At 41.5% G+C, this 14,643-nt stretch overlaps 1 protein-coding gene across 4 annotated transcripts in view; it reads left to right on the top strand.

The window, feature by feature from the left end:
• Positions 1–14,643, top strand: part of nvl (nuclear VCP like) — a 131,612-nt gene that overhangs the window by 51,798 nt on the left and 65,171 nt on the right. For all 4 annotated transcript variants that reach the window (XM_060916860.1, XM_060916859.1, XM_060916858.1 and 1 more), the window contains exons 4-7: positions 4,194–4,284; positions 8,442–8,502; positions 12,154–12,469; positions 12,556–12,632. In XM_060916860.1, the coding sequence (XP_060772843.1) occupies positions 4,194–4,284; positions 8,442–8,502; positions 12,154–12,469; positions 12,556–12,632 (545 nt within the window). The remainder of the gene's footprint in view (positions 1–4,193; positions 4,285–8,441; positions 8,503–12,153; positions 12,470–12,555; positions 12,633–14,643) is intronic.

The raw sequence follows: 14,643 nt of genomic DNA, 5'->3' as shown, positions 1-14,643 counted from the left end.
TTATTATCACTGTACCAGCGAAATTGACCATCAGCCTGTCCTTACATACACACAATTGACAGGGGGAGTAGACAGGACAGGAAGACAGGGATAAAAATACAGAGTAACATGAGGAGAGGGGAGGAGGAAAAAAGCAACCCCCACACTATGCTCCTGTGAGGAGTACAGTGTGGGAACATTAAAAAAACCTCAGCACATAAGCACAAAATAACACAAGCACACTTTACAACATGAAAACTCGGGACTTAAGGGGGGGGGCGATCAGGGGTGGGGGGTAAAAAAGGGGGAGGAGGTAGAGGTAACCCAGCGCAAGCAAGCAGCCGTCCGCTCCTGCAGCCATGATGGCGCTGGTCACGCACCCGCTTGTCACACTGGGGGTGAAGACAGTGACCACGGGAAGAGGGGGGAGGAATATGAGAGAGTCTAACAGCAGTGACCTCCGGGGGGAATTGTTTTCCCAGCAATGGCCTTGGCCAAGGCCAGTGCTGGCTGGGAGAGCCGAAAACAGATAAGATTGTTTGTTTGGTCTTTGGGTCAAGCAGCCTCATTCCTTTACACGCCTACTCTGATAGTCCAGACTGGTCCCCCAAATTCATTTTCCTCTGCAAAGCTGAAAGGTTCTCCAAGATGATGTCCATATTGCGGTTCAAGTTCTGAATAGCCACAGTCTGAGTGCTGACAGCTCTGCCCACCGCTTCAATCATGTCGGTCAGCTTTATGGGGCTTTGAACAGCTGTCACCGTTTTCTGATTTCCTCGATAAACCAGGGCAATGCCTAATCCAATCAGCAAATTGTAAATCCTGTAATCATGGTTCCGAATAGGTAGATGTCTTCAATGTCCTCCACAGAAAGAACTGCCAGGCACATGACCCACCACTTCTCCCACGCGTCCATCGTGTAGCCAGCTGCGAACGTTCCGGCAGGACAGGCTGGTTCTCCCGAACCCAGGCTCCTCGTCGAGAAGATTGTGTCAATTGCGTGAAGAGACCAGTTTATCAATTCCATGGTTTTTAGTTTGGAGAGCAGTGCGGAGAGAGTTTCTCAGAAGTGTAGACACTAGACAGACGAGACAGCAGAAGCAGGAAAGATAAGGGAAGGGAAAGACAGAGAATGCGACCGCCTTCCGCGAGAGCACGGAAGTTGTACCGAAATTCCTCCAGATTTCTTGAATCGTTTTATGATACAGTGCATGATAGAGGGTGTATACAAATCTCTTCATATTTTTCTTTGAAGAACGTTGTTTTTAAACATTTCAGTAATGTTCTCATGCACTTGTTGACGAACTGGAGATCCTCGGCCCATCTTTGCTCCTCACGGACTTTAGGCCTTTACTGATTTTTACCAAGTCATGATTACAGTCACCTGTTTATCACCTGTTTTCAAATCATATTATTTCATTGTTTTATTTTATTACTAGCCTTAAATTGCCCCCGTCCTAACTTTTTTTTGGAATGTTTCTCAGACCTGAAATGCAGGAATGGATGTCTATGAACAAATGAAATGAAGTTGGCCAGACAAAACATGAAATATCTTGGGTTCATACTGTCAGCAATGAAATACAAGTCGAAGTACATTTGGACATCCTTTCTTTTTGTTTATTTGCATTTTCCATACCATCCCTACTTTTTCTGATTTAGGGTTGTACTAATATTAGTTAATACATTAATTTACATATGAACCGATAATACTTAAAGTGCATATCAAGGGTCAATTCAGGAGCAAGATCAATGTAATTCTCCTATTTTATATTAAACTTCGGTCAAATATCGGTCACATTCTGCATCCTCTGCAATTTTTTTTACCTTGCGCAATACCAGAAAAATTCAGTTGAAATCAAGCCATTTGAGGCGAATTGGTCTGCCTCTGAAAAAACTTGGTGTTTAGATTTCCCGGCAAACATTGATTTTCGTGACGTCGCGTGCGGGACGCCTCCCTCTGAATCCTACGTCAGCGCTGGTTTGTTTATGAGAAAACGACCTGGTGGTTTTCTGCAAATTTCTTCAACGTTATCACATAATTATTAAAATGGTTAACCGATGTATCGTAGGAGGGTGTAGCAACATTACATTCCTCATCCAAAACTGAAGTAACATTGCGCTCAGGTAACAATTCCATATTTCAATGCAAAATCGCTCACTGCTAAACTTGGTCTACACAGGCTGTGCACTGAAACCGTGCAAAGCTCGCGCAGCCTGCTGGCGCTTCCGCAGGTAACGTCACGAATCTGGCTCCAGGCTCCCTTGGGATTTTTCCAGACGCGTTTTATTTTATTTTTTTTCTGCTGTAGACAGATGGCCTTGTGCAAAATTACCCTTCTGGATGAATGTGTAAAGGGACATACTTTTCATAAAAAAAAATTTTGGTCCAGGATGTGCACTTTAAGACGGTGATTGAAGAATGGCTACTTTTTTGCTGCATTTTATTTGTTTGCTTTTCCAATACGTTAAAATTAAGTAGACTTTTATAAGCCCCGTTTTATAAAATATTTGATAATGAGTGAATGTTAACCGTGAAAGCGAGACGGCCTTTCGATTTCATAAAATTGGTGAAATTAGGTCCCTGTGAAATTTGGTTATTGTGATTGTATGTTTATTTTGGAATATCTCAAAAAAAAAAACCCAGGCCATTCTGTGGCTGGGAAGTTATTTAATTTGAGGGGATTCCGAGCAAATAATGTGCATGAAATCGCTCGCTTCATGCAGTCAGGCAGACAGAGGAAGTCCGTGTGCGCATGCGCAGGTTTACCACCTTCTTTTGGGTTTTGCGGCAGCTGGCATCCACAGTGTTCCATTACTGCCATCTACAGGTTTATCTTGACGGTGCACTGATGGTTCCATCATTCTGTCGCTAAACGAACAACTGATCACACCGAGGTGCTCGCTGACTGCTGATATTTATTAGTTTGGTCCTGCGTTTCCTTTTCTTCACAACGTAACGTCTTTTCTTCTCGCTTTCCGTTACTGTAGTCGGTCTTTCACGTTTCATTCGCACACTCACATCCTCCATTTTCCTCTCCTGTTTCAAATTTGTATCCCACAATGCCTTGCACGAAAGGGGAAAGCCCACCACGTCATGCATGATGTAGTATCTTGAATTGGGTCATGGTGAAGCAGGAAAAAATAGATCATTTAGGGCCACGTGGTCTTAAATTCATTAATTGTTCTATTTAATAAAATTGGAAGTCTGTGATTTCGAATTCAGTAGCTTTCGCGCCACTAAACAAAAATAATTGGATGTCGGGAAATTCTTTTTATGACCTACGCTTGAAAAATCTGAAAGGCAGTCTACCTTTTAAATACAATTTGCAAATTCATTTCATTGACGCAAGTTACTCAGCAATGCTTAGTTCCTGTTCTCTTAATATTTGTCAAGTATTAATACATGTATGTTATTTACCAGCTGGGAGGTCTGTATGGTGAAATACCGTGACCGAGGTCTTAAAAGTACTGAGCGAGGCCCTCTGGGCTGAGGTCAGTATTCAAGGCCGAGGTCACAGTATTTCACCATACAGACCGACCTTAAGCTGGTAAATAATATATTAATTTTTTTCTTTACCAAATTCTAACAGAAAACGAGAGCACCCGAAAGGGAAAACTGAGCCAAGCCGCCATTTTGAATCCTCATTAACGGCTGTAATGCAAATGGCTTCCTCCTCGGTATACAAGTGCACTTCCATGGCAGGGAAAAAAAACTACATTTTGCCGCCTATGTAGTCTCCTATTTATACAAATAGGAGTCATTCAGGATTCAGCCATGTTTTTCCTCGGCGTTAGCAAGTTACAGGTTTTTAGCTTTCTCCTGAAATGTTTTCTTTTATTTCTTCTTCCTCAGGGTAGTAAAACTCGCTTTCGCTGTGAAGACTGTCGTTATCGCTATCCATGCTGTAAAATTAATACTATTCTCCTGAGAAATGCTGGCAAAAATTTAAGATTTTTGATAAGCTTATTAAAAAAAAATGTTGACAAAAAATGCTACTATGTTTGTTGTTGTTGTGAACGAGCGAGTCGCCAGAGGTCCGTAACCAGAGTCCGTATCGTAGGATACAGACCCGCTCGCCAGCCAATCAGAGCGCAGGATTTGATGGAAACCGCACCGCGAAAAAAATGATTAAATATATTACAGAAAATATATTATTGCAATTGTATTAATGTTGATTAAAATATAACTTTTTTTCTTTTTTTTTATAATATAGTGCACATGGTAATATGTAAGGAGTCTGGGCTCTCGGCACTGGAAGACAAGCACTTGGCTAAAAGAGCAAGACGCAGTAAAGAGGATGATGGGTAAGAGATGTCAGGCACAGACGGTTGTAACATCATCTAGTAAACATGAAAGCACAGGTTTATTTTGTGAAAAAATATTGAGTATTTCTAATTGATGTGGAAACTCTTCATTCAGACTTATGAGAAAAGACAGTAATACATTTGGTATACATTTTGAGCTCTGTATTTGAGTCCAGTGATGTTCTGATAAGTAAGGAATTCCAATTTATTCTATTAAAGAATGATAAATCTGACTTCTTATGCAGTTATAGGTATACTACCGTTCAAAAGTTTGGGGTCACTTTGAAATGTCCTTATTTTTGAAAGAGAAGCACTGTTCTTTTCAATGAAGATCACTTTAATCAGAAATCCACTCTATACATTGCTAATGTGGTAAATGACTATTCTAGCTGCAAATGTCTGGTTTTTGGTGCAGTATCTCCAGAGGCCCATTTCCAGCAACTCTCACTCCAGTGTTCTAATGGTACAATGTGTTTGCTCATTGCCTCAGAAGGCTAAAAACCCTTGTACAAAAACCCTTGTAAAACCCTTGTACAATCATGTTAGCACAGCTGAAAACAGTTGAGCTCTTTAGAGAAGCTATAAAACTGACCTTCCTTTGAGCAGATTGAGTTTCTGGAGCATCACATTTGTGGGGTCGATTAAATGCTCAAAATGGCCAGAAAAATGTCTTGACTATATTTTCTATTCATTTTACAACTTATGGTGGTAAATAAAAGTGTGACTTTTCATGAAAAACACAAAATCGTCTGGGTGACCCCAAACTTTTGAACGGTAGTGTACATCTAATGTGAAATGTCCATGAGACAATTTAGTTCCCATTGTCACTTATGACAGCTGTAAAGCTGTATAATCACCACCTCTCTTCTGCCTCCCCTTAACGCTTAAAACTTAAAAGAACAGCATTACCTCAGACTTTTACAAAGCACTGACCTGTCCGTAATTGTTAAATAAAGTTTCCTTACAGAAATCGTTGCCATATCCGCAGTCATACATATTTTTCTTTCAGTTTGTTAAATTTCCACATTTTTTTTTTTTTTTACAAAGAAATCTGTTTATTTTTAGTTTATATGGAGCATGGTGGGGCAGTGGATAGCACTGTTGCCTCACAGCAAGAAGGTTCTGGGTTCGAACCTCATGGCCAATAGGCAATGTGTGGAGTTTGCATGTTCTCCCCGTGTCTGTGTGGGTTTCCTCCGGGTGCTCCGGTTTCCCGCACAGTCCAAAGACATGCAAATTCGGTAAAAAATATGCAACCACTGGGGTTGCACAAGCCAGTGCATACTTGGCGCCGGCCCCAAGCCCGGATAGTTTGGGGAGGGTTGCGTCAGGAAGTAGCCTAGTAAACTAGACCCACCCGCCTAGCGGCCAAAAATATGTTTTGGCTGCGAGTGGGTCTAGCCTCGCACCATATAAACAAAAACACCCCGGGCATCAAATCGTGCCCGCCGATCACAACGCAAGGGGTTTTTTTGGATTCTTTGGGCGGGCTTTTGCAGGAGTGACGACAAAGCTGCGCGACGCTGGAGAAAGCACAGCAGGAAAGATGGCTACGGCTAGTGAACAGCGTGCGTTTGACTCCGCTTTGGAATCAGTTTTAGAAGAATTAGACTTGGAGTTTTCGTTGAAACATGAGCAGGAAGAGGCTCTCCGCTCATTCCTTTTCAAGAAGGACGTTTTCGCTGTTTTGCCGACCGGCTATGACAAAAGTCTGATCTACCAGCTGGCTCCGCTCATAGCCAAAAGGATGGGCTAGTTTGTGCAGTACGAAGAATTAATAAACAGCTTTGAAACATTACTTTTTGATTATTTTCTTATTTTCCCGTTATTTTAAATTTAAGGGAAATTATTTCACCAAACACCACTAAATAAAAACTCTCAAAAACAGTTTAAGCAAACCCTTGAAAAACACTTGGAAAAAAAAAATGAGTGTATGTGGTACAGACTCCAAACTTGTGGTCATTATCTCCAAACTTCTTAGTATCTAGAACCTGTTAATTAATACGCATTTTGAAAAATTATTTATTTCAAGGTCTCCCCCACTGCTTTCTGTTGCTCTGACTACGTCACAGTCACTGTTGCACTGATTGGTCAGAGTGTTGGCCTATATGCACAGAGACAGTTTGAAAGACAGCGGTTTGTTCCTCCTACCCCCTTCGGAAATGTCTACGGATCGAGGCCAGACTAAATATTCACATTTAGTCTGGCTTGCCAGGCTAGTCAGGAAGGGCATCTGGTGTAAAACCTCTGCCAAATCAAATATATGGATCATGATGGTTCGCTGTGGTGACTCTAACTGGAGCAGCCGAAAGATGATGATGATGATGATGATGATGATTGAGTATTTCCTGTGATTTGAATTATAACACTACTGTCAGAGCTGCTGGGATAGAAAGCCTTCTGAGCTTTCAATTTTAAGAATTCAACAGTACTATGGTATAATTTACAACCCCAATTCCAAAAAAGTTGGGACAAAGTACAAATTGTAAATAAAAACGGAATGCAATGATGTGGAAGTTTCAAAATTCCATATTTTATTCAGAATAGAACATAGATGACATATCAAATGTTTAAACTGAGAAAATGCATCATTTAAAGAGAAAAATTAGGTGATTTTAAATTTCATGACAACAACACATCTCAAAAAAGTTGGGACAAGGCTATGTTTACCACTGTGAGACATCCCCTTTTCTCTTTACAACAGTCTGTAAACGTCTGGGGACTGAGGAGACAAGTTGCTCAAGTTAAGGGATAGGAATGTTAACCCATTCTTGTCGAATGTAGGATTCTAGTTGCTCAACTGTCTTAGGTCTTTTTTTGTTGTATCTTCCGTTTTATGATGCGCCAAATGTTTTCTATGGGTGAAAGATCTGGACTGCAGGCTGGCCAGTTCAGTACCCGGACCCTTCTTCTACGCAGCCATAATGCTGTAATTGATGCAGTATGTGGTTTGGCATTGTCATGTTGGAAAATGCAAGGTCTTCCCTGAAAGAGACGTCGTCTGGATGGGAGCATATGTTGCTCTAGAACTTGGATATACCTTTCAGCATTGATGGTGTCTTTCCAGATGTGTAAGCTGCCCATGCCACACGCACTAATGCAACCCCATACCATCAGAGGTGCAGGCTTCTGAACTGAGCACTGATGACAACTTGGGTCGTCCTTCTCCTCTTTAGTCCGAATGACACGGCGTCCCTGATTTCCATGAAGAACTTCAAATTTTGATTTGTCTGACCACAGAACAGTTTTCCACTTTGCCACAGTCCATTTTAAATGAGCCTTGGCCCAGAGAAGACGTCTGCGCTTCTGGATCATGTTTAGATACGGCTTCTTCTTTGAACTATAGAGTTTTAGCTGACAACGGCGAATGGCATGGTGAATTGTGTTCACAGATGATGTTCTCTGGAAATATTCCTGAGCCCATTTTGTGATTTCCAATACAGAAGCATGCCTGTATGTGATGCAGTGCCGTCTAAGGGCCCGAAGATCACAGGCACCCAGTATGGTTTTCCAGCTTTGACCCTTACGCACAGAGATTCTTCCAGATTCTCTGAATCTTTTGATGATATTATGCACTGTAGATGATGATATGTTCAAACTCTTTGCAATTTTACACTGTCGAACTCCTTTCTGATATTGCTCCATTATTTGTTGGTGCAGAATTAGGGGGATTGGTGATCCTCTTCCCATCTTTACTTCTGAGAGCCGCTGCCACTCCAAGATGCTCTTTTTATACCCAGTCATGTTAATGACCTATTGCCAATTGACCTAATGAGTTGCAATTTGGTCCTCCAGCTGTTCCTTTTTTGTACCTTTAACTTTTCCAGCCTTTTATTGCCCCTGTCCCAACTTTTTTGAGATGTGTTGCTGTCATGAAATTTCAAATGAGCCAATATTTGGCATGAAATTTCAAAATGTCTCACTTTCGACCTTTGATATATTGTCTATGTTCTATTGTGAATACAATATCAGTTTTTGAGATTTGTAAATTATTGCATTCCGTTTTTATTTACAATTTGTACTTTGTCCCAACTTTTTTGGAATCGGGGTTGTATTATAACAGACGTATAACGCACTGCAAAGCCTGATAGTCATTACATGAAACCAATGTTCCTGCTTGATGTTGACTTACTTGCCATCTTTCTGGTCTGCTTTAGTGAGGACATCAGTGTGACGAGTGACAGCACAGACAGCGAGGCAGATTTCTCTGAAAATGAGGTGAGTGTGTGAGCATCTTATCATGACACAGTCTAGAATTATAGATTTGATATTGCATGTTTTTGTCCAATACTTCGTAGTCAGCCCAGTTTATTTACTTGTCTGACACTGAATCACCTTGAAGTTTACATGGAAAATCATTGAACAACCTCACAAAAGTATTAGAATTGTAATAAATTTAATTTATAGAGTATTCAAGAAATTATTTTCAACAAAAACTCGTGCCATTATTATTGACACCCCTGCATTTAATACTTTGTACAACCTCCCTTTGCCAGTAAAACAGCACTGAGTCTCTCCTATAACATTTTATAAGGTTGGCGATAAAGAGCAGGGCATCTGAGACCGTTCCTCTTTACACAATCTCTCCAGATCATCCAGGGTCCTCGGCCATCTCTTGTGGTCTCGCCTCTTCAGCTCACCCCACAGGTTTTCACTGGGGCTCAGGTCAGGGGACTGAGATGGCTATGGCACAAGCTTCATTCTGTGCTCAGTGAGCCATTTCTGTGTTGATTTGGACATGTGCTTCAGATCATTGTCCTGCTGGAAGATCCAATGACGACCCAGTTTTAGTTTCCTGACAGAGGCAGCCAGATTTAGATTTAAAATGTCCTGGTATTTCACAGAGTCCATGATGTCATGTACCCTAATAAGGTTTCCAGGGCCTTTGGAGGAAAAACAGCCACAAAACACAGAACTTCCACCACATTTTATAGTTAGGATCGGGTTCTTTTCATTCTAGCCCTCCTTCTCTTTACACCAAACCCACCTTGGGTGTTTATTGCCAAAAAGCTCCATTGTTGTTTCATCAGACCATAGAACACAGTTCCAGTCAAAGTTGTAGTAGTGTTTTACAGGTTCTATGATACACCTGTTGTGCAACCTGGACACATCGTCAGTGATCTTTCCTGAGGTCATCGGATGTTTCTGGTCTTGACATCAGACACCCAGGCAACCCAGTCGGGGGTGATCAAACCTCGACTTGTGTCCAGGTAGCGTACTCTGCCATGTGTCACCCCTTTTCAGCCAGAGCTATCGGGAAGACTTCTTTGCCGCTTCTAAGATGTTTTTGATGGCCCTTCTTCTTTGCAGCCCACAGATTCCCAGGAGACCCAGGACCCAATATAAGGACTGGCCTGCAGACCCTCTACATCCCACCTCCACAGGCTCACAATGGGCCTTCCACCTTTGTCTCCTACAGTCAGCCACTGGATCGGCATATTTGGCTTTTTTTTTTTCTCTCTTGAGCCTCCTCCAGCCGGTCTTCCCAGGGCACGGTCAACTCAATCAAGACCACTTGTCTGGATTCCCCAGACATCAGGACCACATCAGGTCTGAGTGTGGTGGATCTGATGATGTCCGGGAACCTAAATTGCCTCCCCAAGTCGACCAGGAGCTGCCAGTCATTCACTAATGTGAGCAACCCACCCCTGGATCTTGGCTGGAGCTGTGATTTCTCCCCTGCTCGGAGAAAGGTAAGAGAGACCTTCACTAGGTGTTGGTGCTTGCTGTGAATTATGCCAGCACAGATGGTATCTGCTAATGCACGGAGAACTTGGTCATGATGCCACTGGTACCTTCCCTCTCCCAAACTCTTTGGACAGCTGCTGAGAATATGCTCCAGCGTTCCCCTCTGCTGGCAGAGTTGGTGAGTGGGTGACTCTATCAAGCCCCAACTGTGCAGGTTGGTGGGGCTTGGCAGGATGTCATACACAGACTGGACCAAGAATTCAGCGGCTAGAGATAATGAGATGAGATGAGATGAGACATTTGTGGTTAATTGACAGAAAAGGCTTTTTTTCTGGCAAACCTTCTAAATAATCTGTTGGCATAGAGGTGGCATCTGATGGTGGTTTTGGAGACTTGGAAACCCCAAGATTTGAATTTTTCTTGTAATTCACCAACAGTGATCCTTGGAGATTTTTTTTCCCTCTCTTACCATCCTCCTCACTGTATGTGAGGGGAAAAATAAACTTGGATCCTCTTCCAGTCAAGTTTGTAACAGTTCCTGTTGTTTGCGCTTTTTTATTATTGCCCTAACAGTGGAAATGGACATTTCAGGCAAGTACCTTTTATAATTAACCATTCCCTGACTTATGAAGGTGAACGCTTCTCCCTGATTTTTTTTTCTCTCTCATTTTTCCCATGTTAATGTATGACTAAGGGAATTTGGTTTCTGTATCACCTCATATTTGTACCCCAGTTAATCAGGAAGTCATGGATTACAGCTTGAAAGTTCCTACGTCTATATAATAAGCGGCAAAATTTGTTTATTTGTCTTGAGCTAACGTCGCCATTTCTTTATGGATTTTCACCAAATTTGGTAAGTAGGTCGGGGGATGACCCGGAATTTTGCAGAAATAAACAATTTATGTACAGGCCCCAGAGAGGTCCCTGGGGGGCACAACATCCACCCATCCCCTCCCTCAATGCCTTTCACGTTACATTTATCAACACAAACTCTCGACAAATCTTCACTAAACTTGGCACGTAGGTACAGGAGATGGCCACAATTTGGCAGAACTCAGAAATTCCATATTTGGGCCCCAGGGGGTCCCTGGTGGACCCCTGGGTGGTGGATGTTTTTGGATTTTTGTTTGGCTTCGGTTAACATCACCATTTCTTGACGGATCTTCAACAAATTTGACATGGAAGTCTGGGGGCAACCCAGAATTTAGCAAAACCCGGGCAATACCGGGTAACCTGCCAGTACTCCAATAAACTCAAACATGCACAATATAAATGGGAAATGTGCTTCAGTTACATTGTGTTCACTATCATTTCCAGGGGTGCCAATAACAGTAGCACGTGTGTTTTTTGTTTGAAAATAATTATTTCTTGAAGTGAGGGATGTTTTTCCTCTAAATAAATTTTCAATTAAAGGTTGGGTTTTTCTCATTTTTTCAGTACGAGATGAAGCCACTTCACCAAAGGGTGCATTTTCGTAACCATTTTTAGTAATCTTTACAAGGGGTGCCAATAATCGTGGAGGGCACTGAATATGGAATTACGTGGTAAATAAAAACGTGATTTAAAAAAAAATGTTTCATCTTCAAAGTAGCCAGCGTTTACCTTGATGACGCTTTGTACACTACTGGCATTATCTTAACCAGCTTCATGAGGTCGTCACCTGGAATGCTTTTCAGTTAACAGGCATGCCTCGTCAAAAGTTAATTAGTGCAATTTCTTGTCTTATTAATGTGTTTGAGATCAAACAGTAAATAATTAAAATCCAGTAAACAGCTCTATTCCACAACTGTAGTAATCCATATTATGTCAAGAACCGTTCAGCTAAGTAAAGAGAAATGTCATCCATCATTATTGAAGACATGAAGTGACTTTTAATGAATAAAAATAAAGAAAAACCATTGACTTGAGTGTCAAAACTTTTGACTGGTGTGTGTGAAATAAGAGAAATAATGACAGATTTTAAAATGGAAAGAGAGCAGGATCGTCCAAGTTTAAAAACTCATTTATTTAGTCAGGGTCTTTGGCTTTCTTACTTGTTTTTTTTTTTTTTTATTGGTTTTATTTGACTGTTGCTTGTAAGTACCTTGAGTTTTATTGGAAGTTTAAGTTACTATATAGTTGAAACTGTAAGAATAATCCATTTTATCATCCACATAAATATTTTTTTGTCCCCATCGACAGAACACCAATCACATGAACAACTCGCTGATGTCCCTGTATGGCAAGGGGAATCCCGAGAACGGAAGCTCTTCAAGGGAGCAGGGCAGCAGTAGCAGTTGTACCCCTCATTGCTCCACCACCACTGTCTCTGTAAGTGGCTGGTTCATTGATAAAGCCGGAAAAAAAGATCAGGAAAACATCCTGATTGACCTGTGTAAGGAAGAGGTGTTGAAAATGCCCCAACAAAGAGATCAGTACCCTGGAGGGATCATTTGGAGTGAAGGTAAAAGTAAAGACGTAGACACGGACATCGAGGAAAGCGTCATGTCAGAAAAAGGTGCAAGTTCCTTTTGTAAATGTATAGAATATGTATATATTATTTTGCTTGTTGTCAAAAAAAAGATTTAATTGTTTGTGTTGAAGCCCGCACCAGACCTCCTGAACTTCAACATTCTACAGTCAACTTTGAAGACGTTGACAGTAATGAAGAAACTCTGACGGTATGTTTATCCCGTATATGCATGCTAACATTAGTTAGGGTTTCACCCAAAGTTTCACAAACTTTTTTTCTTGAGAAAAGTTGCCAAACATGGAAAAAGTGTGTGTGTGGGGGGGTATCTTTCCCAGATACACTGCAAAAAAACTGAATTTGAGAAAATTCCTTAATACTAGTGAAATTATCTTGCTGCATGGACAGAGAATTTTACTTGACAAGACATCTTGGAATAAGTTGGTTAAAATCTAGACCTAGTTTTAATAATCTCAGAGTTGGTGTCTTGTATTCTTCTACACTGCCAAAACGATATCTTAACAAGTTAGAATATCTTGAATATAGTTGAAACGATCTAGCATTTCCTATTAGAAGAATACAAGACACCAACTCTGAGATTATTAAAACTAGTTCTAGATTTTAATCAACTTATTCCAAGATGTCTTGTCAAGTAAAATTATCCGTCCATGCAGCAAGATAATTTCACTAGTATTAAAAAGTAGAGTACAAACGTACTGTGCATGCATTTGGCCCGGACTTGTATACGGAGCAGAAATATGGCTGATGACTAGGAACCTTGAAAACGTGGTGAAGAGATGTGATTGCCAGATGCACCGATGTATGGCAAATATACGTTGGGAAGAGGGAATATCAAGTGAGTAAGTGATAGAGAGACGTCAAGTGGAAAGCATACGGAAATGAATGAGAAGACAATGTTTGAGATGGTTCAGGCATATTGAAAGAAAAGAAGAGAGTAGTGTGGTACAGAGAGCAGCAGAAGCTGTAATTGATGGAAGACGCCCCTGAGGAAGGCCCCTGAAAACATGGGAGAAGTGTATAGAGGAAGATCTGAGGGAACTTAACCTCGAAGAAATGATGGTCTATAAAGCCTAGGTCACAACTGGGCGTACGATTTTTTGGCCGTGTGATTTTTGGCGTTTCCCAAATCGCTGCGTTTTTTAGGGCCCGAGCCCTATAGGGCGAAGGCCCTATTGTTCTTGTAAGAGTTCACTATTATTATTCTTCCGTCTTCTTCTTCTTCTTCTTCTTCTTTATTTTTCTCCGCTGTTGGGCCATTTTCGGGGCGCTTGCCATGGGCGAAAACGCACCAAATTTGGCACCAGTTCCGAGAATTGCCACCGCTACTCAGAACCAAAAGCCCAAACTTGGCCGGGGCTCAGGGCCTCTATAGCGCCCCCTAAGTCGTTTTGATTTTGGCCTCCCGCTTTAAGGTGCCTGGGTGCCGTGTAGTTTGTAGTAGTGGCATGCCATTTGGTACGCATATGTATCTCACTAAGCCGGACAAAAATGTAATGCCAATGCATTAGCCACGCCCAACAGGAAGTGAGGTAATTTCACTTTTGTGCGAAATGCATGGCCACGAAGACGGCGCAACTCCTCCTAGACCGTTCATAGGAATGTCACCAAAATTGATACACATCATCTACAGACATGGCTGACAAAAGTTACTAAATACGTTTCACGTAGGATAAACCGTTCAGAAGTTATACGTCAATCAATTTTCGATGCAAAATTTTACATGCTTAAAAATTCATAACAAATCTTCTGATTGCTCAAAACTGCTCATACTTCACACGCAAAACTCTCATTGGGCTTCGGACATGTTACCCAATTTCTGTGATATTTCGCCACTGGGGGCGCTATTTTTGGGCAAAAAATCCAATCTTTCCTCAAATTTGGTCAAACTTCACGGCCACGCTCTTACTACCTCCCATGTCATGTACACCACATTTTGGGAATTTTCGTCCATGGGGGGCGCTGTTTTTGGCCGACGCAATTGCTCCAAAACGGGTTTTTGGTGAATAATTCCATAATGCTTTTCCTTCACACCACTACCTTGTGATAGTACGTTGCTGTTGTAGACACTTATTTTTCCAACTCATAATCGCTCATGTACAGCATAGCGCCACCTACTGACATGGGAAAAACCAAAAACTTTATTCTTCAAAAATCTATATCTCATCTTCTATTTACTCAATTGTCATCAAACTTCATACGCA

The sequence above is a fragment of the Neoarius graeffei genome, chromosome 3, assembly GCF_027579695.1.
Source record: "Neoarius graeffei isolate fNeoGra1 chromosome 3, fNeoGra1.pri, whole genome shotgun sequence".
Lineage (NCBI taxonomy): Eukaryota > Metazoa > Chordata > Actinopteri > Siluriformes > Ariidae > Neoarius > Neoarius graeffei.
The sequence above is the reverse complement of the archived record's forward strand: the minus strand, read 5'-3'. Positions and strand labels throughout refer to the sequence as shown.